Genomic DNA, 24,681 nt, shown 5'->3' on the forward strand with positions numbered 1-24,681 from the left:
ATGCACAAGGCAATAGCAAGCATAGGAGTGAATGAGAGCCAAGGTTAAATAGGGAGGAAGAACCCATCCATGGAGCTGACAGGAAGGCAGCTGTCAATCACAGGGCAAGGCCAGATTAACCATTAGAGGAGCAGAGACAAACAAGGGCAGAAGGCAGGTGTGGTGCAAATACAATCACAGCAGTAGAGCCGTGTTCACACAGTGAAACCAAGAACTTTAAGCCATGAACCAAACTGCACACGCCTCCTGCACCGCAGCACGCGAGCAGAGGGTGGCGCAGTGACCTGAACAGGCAGAGATGTTACAGCAAATTTGTATTAGGCAGTTCTAAACTGCAAAACTTATCAAAATAATACTATTTGATATCTAACATTATGCCACTTATTAGTCTGCTTAAAAAAAATTTGCCACAGTTTTGCTACATGTTGTCACAATTCAAGCCACACCCTTTCACACCCATTTCCTCATGTACCCTACCCCCTTTTCGTATTTAAGTTGTTAAATTGTCTAAAAAATGTCTAAAACACTTGTGGCACACAGCATGTTAGACAACTTGATGGTATAAATTACACCATAATACTGCAGTGTTTTTCTTGATAAATCTCCCCCAGTACATATATATTTAGGGTAACTTTTCTTAGGGGGTATTGCCATATGTTTCTAGTTTTAGTTACTAGCGGGAATCAACCAAATTATAGGAGGAATTTATTATCCCAGAGATGCCATGGGCATTATTATGATACATGTTTGAGGCCCTTTCTTGTTCCAAAAAGTGCACGACATCCACTATTTTGCACCTCACTTACAACATACCACGAATGTGAGAATTGTGGGCTGTGACGCCTCAGCCCAAAAGATTTATTAAAACTCAACAAGTTTTTTGACGCGATATGTACAGGAAATCTACACCAGCTAAAAACACCAGTCTTAATAAATCTGTCCTGTTTGTGAATATTGCTAATTTGATACTTTTTCTGTTTCCATAACCAGTGGTGTAACTAGGAATGGCGGGGCCCCGTGGCGAACTTTTGACACGCCACACCCCCCCCCCCCCCAACCTACGCTGAAGACCTCGACCAACCCCCACCTCCGCATTCCTGCGCGCTCTATTGTGTCCCTTAGTGGCCCCTGCACATAGTATTATGTCCCTTAGTGGCCCCTGCACACAGTATTATGTCCCACTGTGGACACCCATAAACAATTATTATACTCTGGGGTCTTTTCAGACCCCAGAGTATAATAATCGGAGACCCGGGGGAATAAAAACATTAAAAAAACCACTGTTGCTTACCTGTCCCCCGGCTCCGACGCTGTCGGCCTTCTTCAATGACGTCGGACGTCACATGACCCGGGACGCAGGCCGGGTTCATGTGACATCAGAGACGTCAGACAACTAGGCCTGAGGCCTGCCCGGATCGTGGAGAGGTAATTAACAGTGTTTTTCATGTTTCTTACCTCTCCCGGGCCTCCAATCATTATACTCGGGGGTCTGAATAAATGGATAGTAGTAATAACACAAAACAAATTGATGTGTCATCTGCAGTAAATCTTGCTCTGAAACCATTAACTGAATTTTCTCTACATGTGGACTACAATGGTTCTGTACACATAAATACACCCACCCTGCCAGACATAAGAAGTTTCTGGATTCAGTGCCTGGGACATGGCAATTTCTTCATATTCATCTTTCCAATAAATGCTGCAAGACCAAATCTACTATATGATCCTGCAGTAACTGCGCTGGTCCATTTCCCGACTACATTCAGAAGCCGCGGTGCCAGAATTACAGCATAAAATATTCATATTAAGCGTAATTACAAAATATTGGGAAGGAACACGACTAATACAATCATAGGCAATAATTCCGGAGACCGTTCATTCATCCAGGTCAGGAAAATTAAGTTACAAGGAAGCTGGGAGCAGACTACACTTGTAAACTATGCAATACAGTTGGTCATTCTAAAAATAACACAGGGCCGGACCGGGTTATGACTGCACATGGAGAAAAACTGCTTGACAGATGAGAGTGGAAATATGTGTATTAAATCTCAGACTCGAAGGCTTCTCCTCCCTTCTATAAATAATAAAACCTTGCAATAAAATGCCAAGACGTTTATACAAGAAACTGCAGCTCCTTCCCTCTTATTCGAGGAGCGCGGCCGGGTGTCTGTTTACATTCATTAAATTAACTGTAGCCCTGGAATTCTTAGCAATAACACATCACCGACTTACAGAAAGCACAAAGATTAATGAGGCTGCTTATGAGAGTAATGACATTTATAGTCCATCAGGAGTATCCTCATCTTTTCTCACTAGTGATGGATTTGGCCCCTTTAAATCATGTGTAATGAAGATCTAGTTACATAAGAAAGGATGCTATCCACCAGAATAAAGCAATCCAGCCCAACATGGTTTAAACAATATGATGAAATGGCAGCGTTTCCACAGGTTACAGTGCCAGCAAAGTGAATGAGATTTCATTTCATCTCATGCACATATTGCAGGGGGGGAAAAAAAGCTGCGCAAGGCTAAGGCCACACATTGCAGTTTTTCCCACAGTGCTTTTCGCAGAAAGTCTACAGAGGTTTCCTCTGCAAACTTTCTGCTTCCATTATACCTATAGGTAAACCGCTGGCATTTCCGTAGGCATGTTTGATATGCTGCGTTTTGGAAATCGCAGCATTTCCACTGTGTGTATTTTTCTGCAATATGTTGATGGGAAAGGGCTTTGCAGAGACTGTAAGGCTGGGGCCCCATGGGCCGGAAACACCGCGATTTGCCCGCGTTGAAAACTCTGCGGGAAAAATTGAGGACTTTTACAGTACCTGCAAAGTGGATGGGATTCATGTGAATCCCATGCCCACTTTGTGTTTAAAACCGCAGCACGGACACGCTGCGATTTTCAAAACCAGCGCGGTTTTGGAAATCACAGTATGTCAATTATATCTACAGAAACGCCGGTGGCTTTCCCATAGATATACTGGTAACAGAAAGTCTGCGGAGGAAAATTCTGCAAATTTTCTGTTCAAAGTGTTGCGGAAAGAACCACGATTGTCCCGTGGTGCCTTAGCCTAAAACTACACATTTTTTCCATAGCGTTTACGCCACTGCCCTTGCTGAAAAGCTGAACTTCTGAAATTTGCAGAAAGTTAAGTTTAGCTGTGGAATCATGAACATATTCCCTATAGATTTAATAGGAGAAGACGAGCAGCAGATCCCAGGTTCAAGTCCAATTCTGGGAAAGGAAAAAACAGCCTTGGGCAGTGTTATAAACATGATCTAGCATCAATACAATTTAAAGAAGATCTTTCACCACCTCCATCACCTGCAGTTCTTTACGTCCTTTAGTAAGTCCTGCACTGTTGATTTCAGCATCTTTGGAAGTTTTTCTCTACCCACACCCTTCCTGACCAGTCAGTGCAGGTAGTATTGGTGCCTGATATGCTAATTTTAGATGATCTATTGTCGAGTGGATGGTGTCAAGTAGGAGCAGACAAGGGGGTGTCATTCTAAGTTGATACTAACAATCCGGAACGTAGAAAGTCACAGTGCAGAATCACACCCTATTGCCTGGCAGTACAGAGATTAAATATTATATCCTGAACCAAAATCAGCTGCACGGATTGCTCAGGAATGGTGTGGATAGAGAAAAAATTCCTACTGTGCCAGAATCTGTGGAGCAGGGTCTATTAAGGGATACAGAAAGTCGGAATGGTGGAGGTGGAAAAGGGTCTTTATAACCTATTACAATGTAACACAAAAAAAATGTCATAATAGCCTCAAGACTCAACAGTCTTAACAAAATATTGCATATTAACAGGTATGGAATAAGTAAATAAGACCCCATAGGTGAAAAAGAGGAATTTGCTCCTAGTGCCACTTTTTGGAAGGTAGGCCCCTACAGATCCATGGTGTAATAGGTCCCTGCACCGGCTTTCCCTAGTAAGATATACTAGCCCTTCTAAGACATGGAAGCAGGAGGATTGATCTATACTGTCCCTTAGGTCACTGTGCAGACACACCAGTAAACATCCCACAGTTCCACGTTTTCAGTAGATAAAAATTCAACCAGCATCCAACCCTTCCCTGCTGTGCTGACAATACAAAGGTCACAACATCACCAGGGCAACCTGAATCCTAAGACTTACCATCTAAAGGGTTGCTCTGTGGTGTAAGCCTTATGTATATACGGTACATTGTTCCCCGGGAGACAGAGAGGTATGTGTGTGACATGCATATGTTTAATATACTGCATTACACCCCTACCATGTTTCCTCCTGGCGCTGATACATATTATCCTAACAAATGTGTGAGTGTATTCCAAGTGTCTGCCAGGATAATTCTAATACATTATTCATCATGTATACAGCCCATTTAGGAAGCTGGACTTGGCGCAGTTAGGTACCAGCAGCGGGTAAGACAAGATTATTAAGTACCTTCAGTTATTCCCTGGTATGTGTGCAAAGCAGAGATAAATCATGTCCCTCCCTATTCCAGCTTAACACGCAAGAGGCTCATAGCTGCAGATTTCTAACGGCTCATTTTGCCTTATGGGGTATGGTTTGTTATAGGCGCTCATTATGAGCAGTGCCATCCATTCCTATATAACTAGCCTTGTAAATGTAGACTGTCGACTCCCTCCCAGAATGTAGCACAGGGATGGAATGTCAGTATTATAACGGTAGATGTGACTCATGTCAGCCGCTTCGGGCAGTGACACCAGTTATTGTGACTCACTGCTCTGTACTATGACCACTAGCAGGTAGACTGACATGTATCTGGGCTCCATCACACACTACATCACTGAAGAAAAATAGACAGATATTTCCATGCACATACACCCTGTATACTGGGAGCCAAATAAGTCCAAAAACTTGTGCAAGGTGTTTGTACATCTCCATTATTAATGTATATAAATATATATGTTCATTGAAAAAAAAAAAGTATGCAGCAAAACTTCAGACCCATATGCAACGGATATATTAATGTAATTGTAACTCCATGACCATTGTGGTATAACATGACAGCTGCAAAACTACCATGAATACAGCCATAGTGTTCATGCACATGTCCCCCTGTAATGCAGTAGATGGAGAGAGCCTATACATAGGTATCATGTGATGCATGGTAACAGAAATTTTAGAGAATGTCTCTGTAATATTGTGTAAGTGCTGCTTGTATGATTCTTTTTCCATGTTCTGCATGCTATGTAGAATCATAGTCACACTGATATATCTAGGCATGGCTAGATAGTATTAGGCCTGGTTCACATCTGTGTTCGGTATACCGAACACATTGACAAGCGGTGAGCACTAAAAGCACACGGACCCCATAGACTGTAATGGGGTTTGTGTGCTTTCCGCTTGGTGTCCACACGAGTCAGGTGGAAAGAAAAGTACTTCATGAATTACTTTCCTCTCTGCATGACTTGTGCGGACACCGCATGGAAAACACACGAATCCCATTACAGTCTATGGAATCCATGTGCTTTCAGTGCTCACCACTTGTCAATGCATTCGGTATTCCATTCGGGGGTCCCCATTCGGACACCCCGAACAAAATACCGAACGCAGATGTGAACCGGGCCTTATGTGTAATGCAGGTCCTAAAGGTGGCCATATGTATGAGAACTTAGGGCATTTTAAAATGTGTAGGTTCCTGACCATTTTTTCTGTTGCACTGCATTTTTTTCCAGACAAAATGGAGGGCGTTAATTAAGACTGGCGTCCTGTACACCAGTCTTAATCAAGTCCCCGACTGGCACGGTATGCACCTAAATTATTAAGAGGTGTAGATTTCAGGTATAGCTGAAGCCAGTTATAGCATGAGTATGGCAGGAGTTATAGTAAATTTATGGTACATTTGTAGGGCCAAGATGTCCCTATCCCACCTTGGTCTCCACCTACTTTCATAAAAGGTGGCAAGTGTGGCACATCTTTTCAGCAAGAAAGGGCAACGCACCAAAGATGTGCCACAGCTGCATCCAGTTCCACCAGAAAACTGATGTAAATGTCATATTATAGAGGTACTCTATAGATACAGAGTCCTACAGAGGTTCTGCTCCTTGTGGAGAGTATATCCATACATATAGCACCTGACGTAGCCTATATAGCAACACACAGAGTGAATTAGCTTATATAGTAGTGGGATTTTTACGATTCCCATTCACATTATGCAACTTCTATGGCATGATGTAATTTCTTCACATAGCAACTTACAACATTGATCACAATTCCCCATCCTGATTTCTCGTAGTGGAATACCTATAACCCTATAGTGTATACCAGACATATATAACAAAAGAAATAAAAATATATTAGATAGGCTATGATACACTCATTGTAAAGCTATTCAGCATCTTCAAGAAAATGCAATTCTCAGTTTTAGTTTTTTGGTTGTTTTTTTTTTTCTTTTTTTTAGCAATTCACTATCTACTGAATACATTTCTTGGCTCTTTTCTCTCTTTTTCTGGCATAACTACACAAGACCAAGCAGAGAAGTTTATTTTCATTGTCCTGGGAAACAACAGCAAGCATGTGAAAGCTGTGTCATTTCCAAGGGCAACACAAATAAACAGCATTGTCTGCTGAAAGATACAAGGAAACTGCGGTGGAGAAAGCTGCCACATAAGTACAATAAGCAGATAAAGAAAAGTGATCAATATATTAAAGACTATAACAATCTGGAGTAAGAGGAGTAATAATGTAAGATGTATCATATGAAATTCAATGGACAGTCACAAATATAAAGATACAATATAAATTTCTATGGGGTTCATGGGTTTCCACTTTTAGACCGGGGCCCCACAGGATGGAAAATTGCGGTGTTATACAGTACAGACAAATTGGATAGGATTCTAATGAATCCCATGCCCTCTTTGCGGTAAAAACTGCCATGATTTCCAAAACCTTTGCAGTTTTGGAAATCGCAGCATGTCAATTATACCGACGGAAACGCCAGCAGTTTCCCCATAGGTATAATTATAACAGAAAGTCTGCGGAGGAAAACTCTGAACTTTCTGTTTAAAGCGCTGCGGGAAGAACCGCAATGCGCTGCCTCTGCGGTTGTTGCCACAGCACTATATTACTGTGGGACATCCCCAGGGGCCTTAGCCTCAAAGCAGATTGGGCTTCCAACCCAAGCACAGGTGTGAATATAGACTCACTTATACAACACTTTATTATCTTCACTCATTGTCCCATATAGGGCTTCCCTTTTGGAGTGTGGGGAGGAAACCCAGAGAACATGCAAACTATAGATGTTGTTCTTGACCGGATTTGAACCCAAGACCCCAGTGCTACAAGACAACAGATGCAACCACATACGCCATTGCCAGAGGAGTTGGCAGCAGCTTATTCCCTTCTACCCATTGAAGGTAATGCTGGGTTCACACCAGCGTCTGGACTTCGTTATCAGGTTTCCGTTTTGTGCATGCAGAAGACGGAAACCTGTCATGCCGAGTCTGGCCGTGAGCGCCGGTGAGCGTTTTATGCTCTCCGCGCCAAAACCATTTTTTTTTTTTTTTTTAACCGGACACAGAGTATTGCATGTCCGACTCTGTGTCCAGTTTAAAAGAACCGGTTTCGCTGCGGTGAGCATAAAACGCTCACTGGCGCTCACGGCTGGACACTTTTCAAACCCATTCAAATGAATAGGTATGAAAGATGCTGGCAGGTTTCCGTCTCCTGCCCTGTTTTGTGCAGGAAACGGAAACCTGCAGAACAGAGTCCCGGGCGCAGATGTGAACGAGCCCTAACACGCATACTCAAATTTTATAAAGGATTGTGCAGAAATAGCTGCCTGGCAAACCAGTTTACTTATAAGTAGGATTGGCTTGGCACTTACAAACTACTGACTGGTGACAGAGCTACCATTGGACTCCTCAGAGTTTGTGGGACCTAATGATGGCAATAACTATGTAAGAAACAAAGTTTAGGGAATACAATTTGTGCAAATTTTCTTCTGCAAGATGTGGTTGTGATTTGTTAACCTTTTAGCCATCTTGCTGCTACTGTTGTATGATGCAGATTTTCATCCAGCAAGGCCAAAAGGAGTATACAAAGTATCCACTGTGTGTGAACATGCCCTACAAAACAAAGACTGAGCCATTCTCATTTACAACCAAACAATAAAAAGATGCAACTCACCACAATCTTCCCTCCCGGGCCTTGGCTTTTCACTGTCACTCCAAGCCACTGGTTTTCTTTACTCTCCCGATTTCTATCCACTGGTAGAAATACATATAGGAATAAGTTGCAGACACAATGTAGGCAAATATAAGATAAATAATGTGGGCTAGTGGTGAATTATCTTGTCTGAATTATCAGTTGTTATGCCATGGTTATCACTATTCGGCAGACAAGATCCAATGTGTCTAATACACCTTACCTCCATCATCAATGTCAATCCGTTCACAGTCTTTGGCCTCTGCAGTCAGGGGACATCCATAAAGCCCACCTGTTCTATTTGCAAACTGATTTGTTAATGCTGATGCTTGGGGGGCGCCAACCAAAAGCCTGTAAAACAATATAAGACACCAGTATTATAGATAGCACATGGTCAGTGGGTCCTACAGCTTCAAGTTACACCCTTGGATATATTACAAACTTGGTTATATTGGCTTAAGATCAGTATAATAATCCATTAAATATTGTGTTCTATAAGGTGGTGTGTGTGTACCGTCCTTGTATTTGTGTATTTTGTAAGCACAGAAGTTCTCGTGGATCGGACCTTGGGGGCCCAGAATAGCAACTTAGGGGTGAAGAAGATAAATATCAGAATATGCAGACAATATAGTAAAGCCTTCTACAGAAGTATATAAACAGAGTATATACTGGCCATGACTTCATGTTAGTCAGTCCTTCCATGTAACCAGTATGTGCAGTTATGAAAAAGGAAATTGTGTATCAGAGATCATCTGGAAAAAGTGATGTTTTGGTAAAAAGGAGAGATTCCTGTGTGAATACACTTGTTGCAGGGGCGTAACTACCGTGGTAGCAGCAGTAGCAGCTGCCACAGGGCCCGGGCCATTAGGGGGCCCGGTGACAGCCGCTACCGCTGCGGTTTTTTTAAAATAGGCAGTTACGGGCCCTATTCACTTGCCGATTCTGGCTGGGCCGGGATCGGCAAGTGACACCGCGGGCCCCACAGGGGCTATCATTATACTCGGGGGTCTTTGCAGACCCCCGAGTATAATGACCGGCGGATCGGGAGAGGTAATGGAACATAACAAACACTGTTACTTACCTCTCCGCGATCCTGCCAGGCCTCCGTCCTACTGTTGTCTGACGTCTCTGACGTCACATGAACCCGGCATGCTTCCCGGGTCATGTGACGTCCGACGTCATTAAAGAAGGACGCGAGAGGAGGACAGCACAGCACAGGAGCCGGGGAACAGGTAAGAAGCAACAGTGGGTTGTTTTTTTTATGTTTTTATTCCCCGGGTCTCCGATTATTATACTCTGGGGTCTGAAAAGACCCCAGAGTATAATAATTGTTTATGGGTGTCCACAGAGGGACACTATTGGATTTAATACTGTGTGCAGGGGCCACTATGGGGTTAATACTGTGTGCAGGGGCCACTATGGGGTTAATACTGTGTGCAGGGGCCACTATAGGGGTTAATACTGTGTGCAGGGGCCACTATTGGGGTTAATACTGTGTGCAGGGGCCACTATTGGGGTTAATACTGTGTGCAGGGGCCAGTAAGGGACATAATAGAGTGCGGAGGAGGGGGTCGGTCGAGGTCTTCGGCGTCAGTTGGGATGGGGGGGGGCCCCATGTCAAAAGTTCGCCACGGGGCCCCGCCATTCCTAGTTACGCCACTGACTTGTTGTATCAGTACTTTCTGAAGTATATAGAGTAGGTGTACATATAAGGATACTGTGGTCCAAACCTAGTTAGAAATGAAAGAGTTAAACTTGTGGCTGTACAGTAACAGATATTTTTCTATATACAATCTGAGTATAACGTGACGGGGCGGCTTCTGTGCTGTGAGCCATTAACACTAACACGTCCCACACATAGCCCAGCTGGGCACACACACCCAGTGACACACACAAAGTAACGGACCGACATAGAGGTGTCAAATTTATGGGTCCAGAAAATACACATTACCCCTGTTGTCACTGTGTGTATTCGGATTTATAGGAAACAGAAGAAGAATGGACATGGAGATATGTCACCCATACCATTTGTTACATTATAGTGAGTCCAGTACTTAGAGATAAGTCATCCCTATGTACTTCAGTAAAAAGATAATTGATTGGTTTTGTGGGTTTAGCAAGTTACAATAACAGGATTAAACATTGAAAAGTAATATAAAAAGTATGAGTAAGTGCGTGTAAGATCGGTAGTGACCACCACTAACCACTGAAGTGACTCAAGCCCGACACCCACTTATCTTACACCCAAGATACAGCAGCACCTTTGTGTATTGTTATGGGGCAGATTAGACACGGATGCCACTATACTGAGCCAGGGCTGACACACACACCAGGAATGCTGACATGAAGACAGCTACCAACAGCTGTGCAACTGCAACCCCTGCCACAATGTTAACCTTTCAGATATTAGAGAATAGCTGGTAGATTTAGAATAGCCTTTCCTATGTATCAGCACCTTGCAAAGGTTCTTCTAGTCTAACAAATACTGTATTTATAATGGTGACAACCACATCAGTCGCCAACAAAGTTTTCTAAATGGTTACCTAGTTCACGTGAATACTACCTGTACCTGTCCTATTATTCAATGCTACATCGGCTCCATTCTCCTACTATTGCTATGTATCACTGTAATATTTTAAGTCCTGCTCTAACACAACTATACAATGGAGATGTGACTGTGCTTGTGAAACAGGAATCCCAGGATGAACAGTGCTAAATTTCATTGACTGGAGAGACCTCAGAACATAGAATTATGGAAAGTTACTAGGTCTGTATATCATCTGATAGGCGCTGTCACTCTGAGCATTTTGGTGTTTTGCTTATCCAAATCTGTTCTGCCATTCCAAAGATGCACATTATTGTATTAGCCAAGTGGGCGGTAACACTGCATGACGTACAGCACACAGAGACCCCCCGCCTTCCCCAATGAATAAAAGTATTAGGCTGCATTCACCCACTTATTTCTGAATTGTGTGATGCCTATTTTTGATCAGTTTTATTGTATCCATGAAAAACAGATTACATTTTTTTATATTTCCTAAACTTTTCAATGTTGGCATCAGTTTTTTTCATACCCATAGACTGATGTGTGCACTGACTGATGTGATGCATCCCCATCAGAGAAGAGAAATGAGGATGACATATGTACATAAAGCACGGACATGTGAATAAGACCTGACCGCCCACTTGCCTAATACCCTAATTTGCATCAACAATAAAAGGACTCATACCTTTGGAATGGCTGAATGGATTTGGATTAAGAAAACTGAAATATAAAATGGCCAGGATGTCATTGGGCTTTTTAAACCTGTGACAGGCCCTTTTTTTTAGCTTTTTTTTTTTTTAGATAAAGTCGGCAGTACAGAGTCTATGTAATAGTACATTCATAGTGCAGAAATATCCATCACACAGACAACATATCCTCTTCCTCTCTCTTTGCTGAGACCACGTCACAGGGAAAAAGTGAGAGTTTAAGTAGAAGAGAGGAACAAATTAGGGGGAAATCCGTCTCTGTCTAAGTGAATGGTGGGAAAATAAGGAAAGGGGGAGGTTGGGAAAATTCATTAATGGAGCAACAGATTGATGTGCACAGCGGTGTGCAGCTGTAATAAAGGATCAGCTTGTATGACAGGAGGGGGTGTACAGAGAACTGGACGCATGGTCCTCCTGCAGCAGTACACGCAGTAATAACGTCATGTAGAAAATGTTACCTAAGTACTACGGTGCAAGGTTTTATTGAAGACATCAAAGGCTTTCCCAGTCTTAACACATATGTCATGTCAATCAGATATGTCATGTGTGATCTAAGTGGGGTCTGACAGCTGGGACCAGAAATCTTGTAAGCAAAAGGGTTCCAGTCCTGCTGCAGAGTTGGTTACAGAGGACACATGGATTAGGATCAACTCTAAGGTTACGATCACACAGAAAAAAAAATACTGAAAAGAAAAATCGGACATGTACGTTTCCATGAAGCCTGTAATGGGTTGCCATCACAGTCTAAACACTGTTTCTGCCATTCAAGGAGGTGGTCCTATCAGTGACTGACAGCAATCTCTGTATGCACAGTCATAGGGAGCAGTCTGTCAATCACTGCTAGCTCCGCCTCCTGGACTTCTCAACATAGAAGTAGCTGAGATTTCTATGAATAAATGGCAGGTTATACTGAATCCTTTCCCACAAACTTATATATCAATGTGCTGGGCTCCTCCTGCTCTATACCAAGCTGCCTATAGACTGGACCACACTTTTCATGGACAGATTCTATTACAATAAATTATGTCAAGTGAGGCAGATTTACTAATACTGTCTAATAGCTAAAAAGTGCGAACTTGATAGTCCTAAACTGTACAAATTTATCACAGTGTCTGACGTTGGATGATGAATCTGTCATAACGTTAGACTGTCTAGTCTTACTTTACACCGCCTACTAGCTGGCTTAGTTTACAATAAAAAATGTGTCACTATGTTGGCACACAATGTTGCAGCTTAAGCCACATCAATTTTCCTAGTACGTTACTCCCTTTTCTACCACGCCATTTCCACTTGTTGGTAACTTCAAGAACTCTTAAATTCTTGGGTGTAACTAAAGGCACACGGGCCATGGTGCAGTAGCTCAGCTTGGGCCCCCTGCACCGCTTCTCCTGACAACCTCAGTCATGTCCCAGCCATTCATTTCAGAAATATTTACATTTGCCTTTCCTTTTGTATCTGGACCCAGGCCACCATGAACACCTCTCTGGGTCTGTACACGCAAGCTTAGATTATTCTGATCTGCGTCAGAGCCCTCCACACAGTGATTTTACCCCATTTCAAGTTACAGCCTTTCTCTACAGAATCCCTCATTGACTATATGCTGATCTTCTGCTATTTTACCTTGAAAGGTTTAATTGTTGCCTTTCTGGAAGTGGAAGGCTGTGTATTACATATTCTCACTATACCAGATGGCACAGGTATTAAATTTACAATGTAAAAGAGCAGGACATTAAAGGAAACCAGAAAGGAAATCAAATAAATGTAATAAGCCTTATTCTGGTGAGTGTGAGCTTTGGCTTCCCTAGCTGTGACTATTGCGACCTCTAAAGTAATGCTTATGAGCCCCCAAGACTCCTGGGTCCAGGTACGGCTGCACCCTCTGTACCCCCTTTATATTCATATCGAAGCTCACATAATGCAAACAATAACCTCAGTCCTAGGCATACCCCAGGGGAAGAGGCAGAGGAAATCCTTGCACAAGGAACGTACAAAGCAATATTATTCCTATAACTATATTTATATATGAAACAGTAACATCCCCATTGGACATCAGAAATCACAAAAAACAAATGATGTGGAAGATCCATGTTTCAGCTCTGACCAATGCAGCTTTTAGAAAATAATGAAGGTGTAGGGAAGACCAAAGCAGAGAATGATGCATGGACACTACCTGGGGAATACTCCTTAATACAGATGGCGAGGTTGTAATGAAAGACATTGGAGAGGACACGTCCGAGATCGGCCACTTGGCTCCTTGAGAGCAAACTCCTATAATTACCCGGCTGTAATGAAAACATCAGAATACACCAGAGGGCGGCACATCGGGCTAATTGGTACATGATGGCGAGTGTGGCATCTGTGCACTGTCCGAATGCTTCCTGTCCGAATGTTGCAAGAACACAGGAATGAATGACAGCAGATGGCAGGAAGAAGCCAGGGCCTGCTTATTGGGGAGGGAGCAGAAAGCATAAACTCTATCGCTTCCCAGTTACTAACGTATGATTGTGTGGGTTTCCATTTATGAAAAGGATCTAAAAAAGAGATAGTACAAAGAAGCTTCACAGAAAAATGGTGTCAGCTGACACCAGAGAGCAGTAGCTTATCTGCTCACCACAACCCACTTATGCCAAGTTCACACTGATGTCACTGTCTTTTGTTCTGGGACACTAAGATCATTATGTAGCGGTTACAAATGGACACCGTTGGACCCCATTGACTATATTCAGGTTCGTTGGGTGTTTGTCCTTTTGAAACTGAAAATGGTGAATGATAAACCTGGGCGTGCAGGATTCCAGTGCAAATGTGAGCAGAGTCTTACACTGAATGGATGCTGCCAGATCTCATTCAAGTTGTTTGGCTGTACAAAGGATTATATGCATCGAAACACATCACGTTCCTAGATATCTTATCCTATACAATAGATAACTTGGCATACTATCCAAAAATTCAACATATTGATTCTTCTTCACCATTAAACTGGGAGTGTGGTCCCATGTCCATATTATACCCTACATCTTTGGAGTCCAGGGGGGACTTGTTAGGGCCTTTATCAACTCTGTAGTGGCATTGGCCAAATTCTTCGGCCTGCTGGGGGAGTAGCATATCAGCCAGGGATAGAAATAGACTTGACGTGCTGGTTTGAAGGGCCAGCTCTGTCCTGGGGAGCCCCCAGGACACAGTACAGGTGGTGGGTGACTGAAGGATACTGTCCATGGTGAGCTCCATGCTGGAGAACAACTCCCATCCCATGCATAAGACCGTGACAACACTGGGCAGTACTGTCAGTGACCGACTGCTTCACCCCAAGTGTGAGAAGGAGCAATATCAGAGACCCTTCCTCTCAACTGCGGTCAGGCTATACAACCAACATCAGGCTAAGCGAAGATCACTCCGCACAGAGAACTAAATGATCCTGAAGTTGTGATATCTCTCCTACTAATATTTTTTAACCTTTATCTTTTTATCTGTACCTATTGTCAATGTAATGCCCCTACTGTGGAACTTTTGTATTAGTATTTTGTATTATTATTGTATTATCTATGCTGCTGTTTCCCCATGGTGGGACTATTACAGGATTATCTTATTTTATCTATTCTAGCTCCATTAATTTCTGATTTTATGATTATCTTTACAGAAGAAACGTGTCGCATCTTTGGCTCAAGAAACAGATGTGCAGCAAAGATTCGCCACATTTAAACCCATCTATGGCAGATAACAGGCATAAATCTGTCCCCCCACTGTAGTTATTTTTTTTAATTAATATTACATCTCTGAAGCAAGCTTTGACAGATAGTAATAGTTAAACTGGTCTTTAGAAGGTCCCTATCATTTTTTCTTACAAAGCCCTGATTTCTCAGAGAGACAAAGAAGGATGTGACTGTGAATGATAATATGTTATTCCCTTGGTATAGACAATGTGATAAACCTTCAAGTAATGGCCTCTGGCAGAGATCACAGCACAAATAAAAAGCAGAAATTGTGACATGCAGTTTTTGGCACCCATGTAGTAGTATGAGAAGAAAAGACAGTATATAGCATTTGGCCACTTAGCTACATAGATATAACTGCAGGCATTATTTTTATTTTACTTATATAGCGCCAAAATATTCTGCACAGTTTTACAGATATTGTCATTGCCCACTGTCCAAAGTCGAGCTCACAACCTAAATTCCCTATCACTAGGTCATTGGAGTATGGGAATAAGGAATAACCATATCCACACAAAACAGGGGATAATTGTAAAAAGGGGTTTTCCAGGTAAAAAATGTTTTGTTTTTATAAAATGTCTGTTAGTGTTATTAATGTGTTAATAAATGCACCCATATACCTTTAGAAGTGTTTTGAGTGATTTCTGGGGGTCTCTGGGAGCTCCTGGTATCTTCTGCATTTGTTTATTGGGTTCAGCTTCCTGCTATGTAACTTCCACACTAGCTCCCTCTCAACTCACTCCCTCCTTGCTCTCTCCCTCCCTGCTCTCTCTTTAACTCCCATACATCCCCTCCCTGTCTCTCTAGATATTCCACCCACTACTATCTCTTCCCAACCTACTCAGCCTAACCCCTGACCCCACAGAGCAGTGTTTGGACAAGAAACGGTGCCAACAGTCAGAAAAGTAGGAGGCGGCGTCCCATAGGTAGAAGCCTGGAAGGTAAGTATGATGGAGTGGATGTTACATTCGTGTCTGAGTCCAGACCCAGAGTCCGGATTGCAGGTTGCACCGCTAAGGAAACAGGGGAGGGAGACTATCCCTGGCACTACGGTGGCTAGCTATGCCCTGCCTACGGGTGGTGGTCAGCTGTCCCCAAGCTAGTCTTGGCCCCGACAACTCCTGGCTCTCTAGCAAGAAGACCTAGCAGACAGATAGGGCAAGAGCTATAGGAGAGCTAGGGACTGGGGTTTCTAAAGTGGTGACCCCTACAGAAATTCAGGTGCAGCTGCAGACAGACAAACGGGCTGGGAGGTGCTGGACAACGGACACGCAGCACAACACAAAACAAAACAAGAAAATGAGGAGAGGGACAGTGGAGAGGTGAGGAAAGGGTAAACACAGGACTGGGGAAAACACTGGAACCCAAAACCTCTCAAACCACAAGAAAGTGCCAGGCAAACAGAGTAGAAGAATAGGGTGGAGATGAAGTGTGAGGGAACAAACCAGATACACACAACAGGCAACTCTCACACCACTTCCTAATCAGTTGGCACTTTCACCAAAAACAATCCTCCTCCTAGAGCCAGGAATCCTAAGGTGTAAACCACGAAAACTGGCAACATGTGGGGCCAGCCCTCTTCCTTAAAAAGGCCCCAGAATCCTCCCATAGGATGATGGCAATATTAAACACCTGAGGTTCGATTCCTGGAACCTCAAGTATGCTAAGAGGGCTGACACCAATACCAAACCCAATGGTCCAGTGGCAAAGCAACCACCAGCAGAAAATGGGAGCCCGGATCAAATCCCCAACCGAAACACACACCAACATACACAAACATCCAGGTCATGACAGTGGATGGAGGAGGGGAGGCAGTAGTATTGACATTCCATTTCTGGAAATGGGGAAACAGATCGTCATCAGATAACCAGCAAATGTCCCTGGGGCAGTCACATGACCGCCCAGCGATATGGGTAATTATACATTTTTGATTAATTATGTTACTTAGAAAGTAGGAGGGGGGGGTTAGATTAGTGTAGGGATTTACAGTTATCCCAGACAACCTCTGTAAGGCAGTCAAAAATGTGATAGCCAAATATTGAGAATTTCGCTTATTGGACCCTAAAATTAGGAGTGTACTGGCAGATTATCCACAAATTACATTCTGGTATGGAAGAAAGTAAAAGTTGTCTGTCAACTTGTAGAATAAGAGCTCATTTATGCATAACTTTCTGGGGCCATATCTATTGCATGGGTGATTGGATTAAAAGCAAAAAAAAAAAAAGAAAAATTGTTCTGGGGCATAAAGGCCATCAAATGAGGTATTCCATTTAGTATTTGTACTCAGGTCCTCATTAATAAATAAATGATAGACTCTGATATATAAAAATGTTATTACATTAACCCTTAAAGGGGCTCAATCACTGGGAAAAATCATTTTTAACTAATCACATCCTTGCATAACCTTTAGAAATGCTATTTCACACTTACCTTTAGTATGTAAATGAAATCAGTGGTTTCTGAATAAGTCAGTTTGTATTCATATGCTAATGAGCTTCTAGCCAGCACAGGAAGTTCCTAGCAGCACTCGTCTCTCCTATTTTCTCCTATGTGTGTGCAAACAGGAAGCTGAGTCATCAGCAGCAGCATCAGCAGCCTCCCATAGGAAACAATAGCAAAGAGGTGCACCAGTCTAATTAGCATATGAATAAAAACGGACTTAATTCAGAAACCACTGAGGCAATCTACATAAGGAAAAATATCTTTCTACCGTGTTAGCCAGTGGATATGAAATAAAAATTTTTTGGAGAAGTCTTCAGTAGTTGATACCTTTATTAATGGCTATCTTAAAAAATGATGACATATTGCGAGCTTTCGGGATCTATTACAATGGTCCCTTCATCAGGCTGGTATAGTAAACGTAGGTGTGGAATAGCCTTTCTAAAGGCTATGCAATGATGTGATTAGTTAAAAATGACTTTTCCCAGTGATAGAGCCCTTTAATAATGATGTGCAGATCTCTCTTTATGGTACTAGCCATGCACTTTGCTCAGGGCTAACTACTGATGCAGGTCTTCATAGACAGATTATTATCATTTTTATTCCTTTATTTATTTATTTATATAGCACCAATAATTCCATGGTGCTGTACATTATATTAATTCCATGGTGCTTTACATTATTATATTAATTCATGGTGCTGTACATTATTATATTAATTCCTTGGTGCTTTACATTTAAGGGTTTACATATGGTTCACAAAATATACAAACAACTATAATACTAACAATGACTGACTGGCACGGTGGGGTAGAGGGCCCTGTCCACGAGGGCTTACAATCTATGAGGGAAGAGGGATAGAGACAGAAGGTGAGGGGAGAGACTGTTCAGATGGTCGACGTGGTGGCAGTGGTGTTATTGGAGGTTGTAGGTCTTCCTGAATAGGTGAGTCTTCAGGGCCTTCTTGAATCCTGTGATTGTGGGGGTCAGTCTTATGTGTCTTGGTAAGGAGTTCTAGAGTATGGGGGATGCATGGGAGAAATCTTGGAGACGGTTGTGTGAGGAGATGAGAGAAGAGTGGAGTAGGAGGTTGTTGGAGGATCTGAGGTTACGTGTGGGCAGGTAGTGGGAGATTAGGTCAGAGATATATGGGGGGGGACATGTTGTGGATGGCTTTGTATGTTAATGTTAGTAACTTGAACTCAATTCACTGGGCAACGGCTAGTAGCCAGTGGAGGGACTGGCAGATGGGAGCATCTGATGAAGAACGGGGGGTGAGGTGAATTATTCCAGGTTTCATTTTTCCAAAGCATACATGAAAGCACTAACCTGACTGTCAGTAAAATACAATGTATGTTTTTAGTGCAAAGCTTATATACCATGTTGATGACAGCCAAATAGCCTAACAAACTAACACAACTCCAATGTTACAGAAAGTCACAAACTGTAAATCAATTTTCTTTCCTCAACCAAAGTTGCTATGTAGTCCTAGTCATAGGGCTTATGACAGTCAAAGACAGCGACAGTGAATAAATGTATTCGCATGTCTATTCTTATGACAGACAGAAAAATCGGTCATGTTTTATACTTATCAGTTTTGATGGACAAACAAACACAATTGACATAGAAAGCAGTGGCGTAAGTAGGAATGGCCAGAGCCCTGTGGCAGCTGCCTCCGCTGCCTCTACGGTAGTTACTCCCCTGATAGAAAGGGAATGTTCTTGTTACACCTCTTGTTGTGCCAATGAAATTTTTTTTTTTTAGCAGTCCACTAAAACTACATGCAAAATGAGTGACAATTGGCCATCAAATATGGACAAACTGACAGACAACAGATGCAAGATGAATGAGAGTTGATAAAAGCTGACTAATTCATCTGTTTTTCATGGCTGAGAAAATGGACAGTCATGTGAATAAAACCTTTGTCTTACAGTATGCATTTTAAAACACATGTAAAAAGTATCATCTGTTTCAAGTGTTGTAACGGTGTTTTTTATAACATGCAGTTTTGTCTTTTTTATTTTGTACTTTTGTATAGAGATAAACATGCCACTGACAGAAACTATCCAAAAAGCTGGGTGTGAAGACTTTTTAATATTTTACTAAACATGATAATAGAACATCTGTGTGTAAATATATATGTTTGTAGATAATCCTGTATATATCTGTTTGTGCCTGTTTATATGTGTGTAGGTATATATGTAGGTGTTTGCCTGTGTGTACTGTATATATGAGTCTATATATATGTATATACCTTTGGTGTGTAAATGTGCTTCTATATATGTGTGTCTGTATGTCTTTGTATATATGCACTATTTTGTGGATGGATTCTGCTATAGACCCTCCAACGCAGTTGTGAACATAGCCTTAGCTGCCTTTCCTCTTGTGATAAATATTAGTATGTCCTAGAACTGCTGTTTCTTTGCTAACCTGAAATATAAGCAAAGGGGCTTTTCCTGTGAGACTGTGGCTATGAAAAATAGAATACGAGGGGAATGGCAATGTACAATGAAAATATAAAGGTACAGTGTCCCTAAAAGTCAATGGGGAGCCATTGAGTAATAATAATAATAATGAGTAGTAAAATTGTCATTAAACCGGCATGTGCCAAAAATTCCCTAAACTTAATAACTGGATAAACTATCCCAGGACTTAAGTGGTTAACCAGTAAATTCCGTGCCACCTCCCATATAACATCTAGTTACAACAAACTGAGACATAATAGAGGATGTAAAATTTCCACTCTACATCCATGTTACGCTGTAGAAGAGGTTTTTCAAAGTGGACCATTGTCCGTATCTTGGAATCTCCGACTATGTTTTGTCTCTTTACCCATTGAAGGGCAATTAAAGGAAGGAAGTGAAGCAGAGGAGACTTCCTGGTGTGATTGGCACAAGTAATGTAGCACTAGACACTTTCTTAAGAAAAGCCTGTTACTTCTGTCACTGGAAAGTATTACATTAGACGATAATAACCTGGTGCTCCTTACACCTTCCTGGTTAATAAGATCCTTCTCCTTCTTCTCCAGATGTGTCCTGTGTTACCATTTATACTTCGTGAAAGTAAAGTTATAGAATTTCTTAAATGCAAATTATCAGATTGGAAGATATTAACACTACTTTAACCTTTTGTGCAGATATTGAAAAAAAGAGTAATAAAATCTGAAAGTTAAATTAATGTCCAAAAAAAGGGGATGGGAATCCATAAGGAGCTCAGTTTCCACAATGGTTGACTTAAAGGAAAAATGAAAGATGCTGTTTCATAAAGACAACCCCTGGGGGGGCCATATTATGGTGGACCTGGTCTGTGGTCAATCATTATATCACCTGTATGACAGATAAAAGTGAAATGAGTGGCCCAAAAAATTTCAGCCGATCACCAGGCTTCGGGCATGGTTTCTGCTAAAATATTGTCCAACAAGACCCCTCTCTATGAGCTAGAGCCACAAACAACCTGCTAAGAGGGGCTAGGGGGTGCAGAGGTAGCAACTGCTACCAAGTCCTGGAGCCTATAGAGGGCCAAAGCCTGTCTACAACATAAGATACCTGTATTATACACAGCACATGGTAATTGGGGGCCCCATTACAGATTTTGCACTGAAACTGCAAATAAAACCTCCCGCCCACTAAGTAAAAGCACCTGTACCCCTAATCTGGTACACACTCATGGTACCCCATTCAGTAAAACCTATTGGCAGTAATGGATTCCGTAATGTGTCTACATAAGTTCCATAAGTCAAAGACAAGGGTCAGAATGCAATATGCATCATAATTGATCTGGGAAATTTGTCTTGGCTCCTGTAAAATTGTGCTAGTGTGAATGACACCTACTATATAAATACAATAAAAGTACCATAAATGAAGAGCCAGCCTGCAGCATAGGATGATATGTCAATCTTTATGACAAGCACTCCTATATAGACAATTGTAGAATATCACAACCATAATTATATTTGTCAGCCCTATGATCATCTTCCCACTCTGGAAATGATAAGAAAATGAATAGCTTAACATATTCTATTACTATGAAAATGAGCGGCGCATGAGAACAGCTCAATAAAGCACCTCCAGGGACAGGCAGGCAGCGCTTCCTCCATAGCACACACTCCATTCCCAGACTCTCCCAGATGTTTCCACAAATACACGGGAAGTGCTCACTGACTGCTTCCCATCTGCAGCCTCTCCGCATAGTAATTCAGACATTACAAGCTCTCCTTCTTTAATGCTATAATACATATTGTCTAATGCCAGGTACACATTTGCGTTCAGTATTCCATTCAGGGAGTCCACTTGGGGACCCCCCTGAACAGAATACTGAACACATTGACAAGTACTTTCCTCTCTGCATGACTCGTGTGGACACTGCGCAGAAAACACATGGACCCCATTATAGTCTATGGGGTCCGTGTGCTTAAATAAGCTTGTCAATGTGTTCGGTATTCCGTTTGTGGAATCCCCATGGGGACTCCCTGAATGGAATACCGAAGGCAGATGTGAACTGGACCTAACATTACTTATTTCTTTTACTTTTTGTGGTTTTTCCCACAGTGCTTTTCACAGAAAGTCTGCAGAGGCTTCAGTTGCAAATTTTCTGTCTCCATTATACCTATAGGGAAACCACCGGCGATTCTGAAGGTATTGTTGACATGCAGCGTTTTTGGAAATCGCAACGTGTCCTCTGTGCATATTTTCCCGCAATGTGTAGATGGGGTTCACTTTGCAAAGACCATAAAACATGGTTTTTCCTGCAGAGCATTTTTCTATGGCCTGCTATGTGGCCTCAACTAGTTTTTAGAAAATGTTTGTGTCCTATGTGGTAAGCCCAGCACTATAGGGGAAGAGGGGTTGTGTTATTAGCACTGACCTTGCTATTCTCCGATTTCATAATAAAACTACACTTGGGTAAGGGAATATTCATGACTCTAATTCCAGAAGTATGACTTTAATAATATTTAAAGGGTATGTACAGAATTAGAAAATATGGTTTCTTTCTTCAAGAAACAGCACCATTGCTGTCCAGGGCATGTGCTTGTTAGGCTGCCTTCACAGGGAGTAACGCTCCGCTCATTCTGACACAAACACATCAGAGTGAGCGGAGTAAAAGAGAATCCCATTGACTTCAATGGGTTCTGTCTTACGTGTGCTACCCATTGAAGTCAATGGGAGGCTTTTTTACCTATTGTTTTCAATGTGATACGCACGTATGTTGCTGAATGTAGATAAAAACAATGTAGGTAAAAAACGCTGTAGAAATGCATTAAGGCGAAGGCCCCACTGGGCGGAAATGCAGCGTTTTTGGGCATTGTGGAAACGCAGCGGGAAAAAACGCTGCATTTTACAGCACTAGCATAGTGAATAATTTTGTCTAATCCTAGCCCCACACTGCAGAAAAAAACACTGCAAAAAAGCTGCGTTTTTCCAAAATGTTTGCGTTTTTCAAAAACGCAGCATGTCGATTATAGTTGCAGAAACGCTGAGTTTTTCCTCCATAGATTTCTATGGAGAGTATGAAAACTGCAGCAAAAACGCAGCATGATAAAAGTGTTGCGGAAACTCTGCAGAAACGCTGCGGAAAAGTATCAAAATCCGCAGCCCCACGTTGCAGAAATGCAGCTTTTTTTGTTGCAGATTTTGTTGCGTTTTTTTGAGCCAAAGCAAGGAGTGGATTGAGCACAAGGTAGAAGTACTTTTTATATATTTAACATTCCTTTTGTATCCATTCTTGGCTTTGGCTCAAAAAACTGCAACAAAATCTGCAACAAAAAAAGCTGCATTTCTGCAATGTGACAGCTGTGAGAGGCGAGGGGTTGTGGAGCAGTTTACTACATTATAAGGGACCACCCAGGTGGCAACACACATGCTGCTGCTCAAGCCATCCACTGAGGTATGTTATCATAGGTCACCCGGTCTCTTATCTAGCACTGGCAGCCGTCCGCAGGGTCTAAACTTCTGTCAGATAAGAGTTAAATAATAAAACATGGAACATATTCTTCTTTCTTAATAAATCTACAAATACGTATTTGTCACCAGCAATGCCTACCATTGAGAATAGACAGAATACGACTTCTATACAGACGTGTACTAGAACTATAAGTAGATAAAATGAAGGATTTAGTGAAGGTAACCAACTCTGGGCTCAACAAACAGAACTGCTTTATTTTAAGACATATCGCTATAAAAATACACGCTAGACATCTGTGTCCCATTTTCATGCAGGTCCTGAGAAAGATCCGGGGTCAAGCACAAATTTAATGAAAATGATAGTACGATTTTTTGGCTGAAAAAGAGAGCAGCATAAATATAGCAGCTCATAATCTTAATACAATGCTACTAGATTTACAGGGGATGTCCTAATAGGGCATATTAGGCCGTATGTAGGTACTCAGTAGGGTTTCCCCACAAGACTCTATTCACATGAATCACTTTAATCGATTCTCAGGTAATGGATCGATGTGCAATCCACTGTTCCTAGCGACCTCATCTGTGAAAGCAGACTGGAGAGGCCGGTTTCTGGCAGTTTCCCTATAGGTATAATGGATGTAGAATGTCCGCAGAGGAAACCGGACCCTTCTGAAACACGGAACAGCTTATTTGCATATGGATTAGAAGTCGATTTTCTTGACAGCAAGACTGTAGTTTGACACAAAAAAATGGATCTTTGTGACTACAGGCATAAGCTAGCAGTGACCAGGGGGGCTAAGTGTGGGGTAGCTGTGTCTATGGCAATTAATTTAGAATGTATGTGTAGTAGAAGCATTAAGCTGCGTTCACACCATGTTTTTAGGTCAGAAATTTGGTCAGGAATCCGCCTCAAAATCCACCTCACCATACAATCCTATTAGGGCTAGTTCACACGGGGCCAATAGAGCTGATTTTGACAGCGGATTTCGCCTCAAAATCCACCTCCATACAATGGAGCCCTATGTGAACTGCTAGCGTTCGATTTTCTGCTAGCAGTTTTATTGCTGCTAGCAGAAAAAAGAAGCAACATGACCTTTCTTCGTGCGAAAAATGCAGACCAAAATAAGCCACACGTAATTTACGTGTGAACTAGCCCAAACCTGTTTTTTTTTCCTGCTAGCAGATCTTCTGCTAGCAGAAAAATCCACTAGTGGATTT

The 24,681-nt window shown here is 42.1% G+C and overlaps 1 protein-coding gene across 4 annotated transcripts in view; it reads right to left on the minus strand.

Annotated features, from left to right (window-relative positions):
• Positions 1-24,681, minus strand: part of ITGA7 (integrin subunit alpha 7) — a 129,293-nt gene that overhangs the window by 66,283 nt on the left and 38,329 nt on the right. For all 4 annotated transcript variants that reach the window (XM_075265558.1, XM_075265556.1, XM_075265560.1 and 1 more), the window contains exons 3-4: positions 8,389-8,516; positions 8,148-8,227 (exon numbers count right to left, since the gene is read on the minus strand). In XM_075265558.1, the coding sequence (XP_075121659.1) occupies positions 8,148-8,227; positions 8,389-8,516 (208 nt within the window). The remainder of the gene's footprint in view (positions 1-8,147; positions 8,228-8,388; positions 8,517-24,681) is intronic.

The sequence above is a fragment of the Leptodactylus fuscus genome, chromosome 2 (assembly GCF_031893055.1).
Source record: "Leptodactylus fuscus isolate aLepFus1 chromosome 2, aLepFus1.hap2, whole genome shotgun sequence".
Taxonomy (NCBI): domain Eukaryota; kingdom Metazoa; phylum Chordata; class Amphibia; order Anura; family Leptodactylidae; genus Leptodactylus; species Leptodactylus fuscus.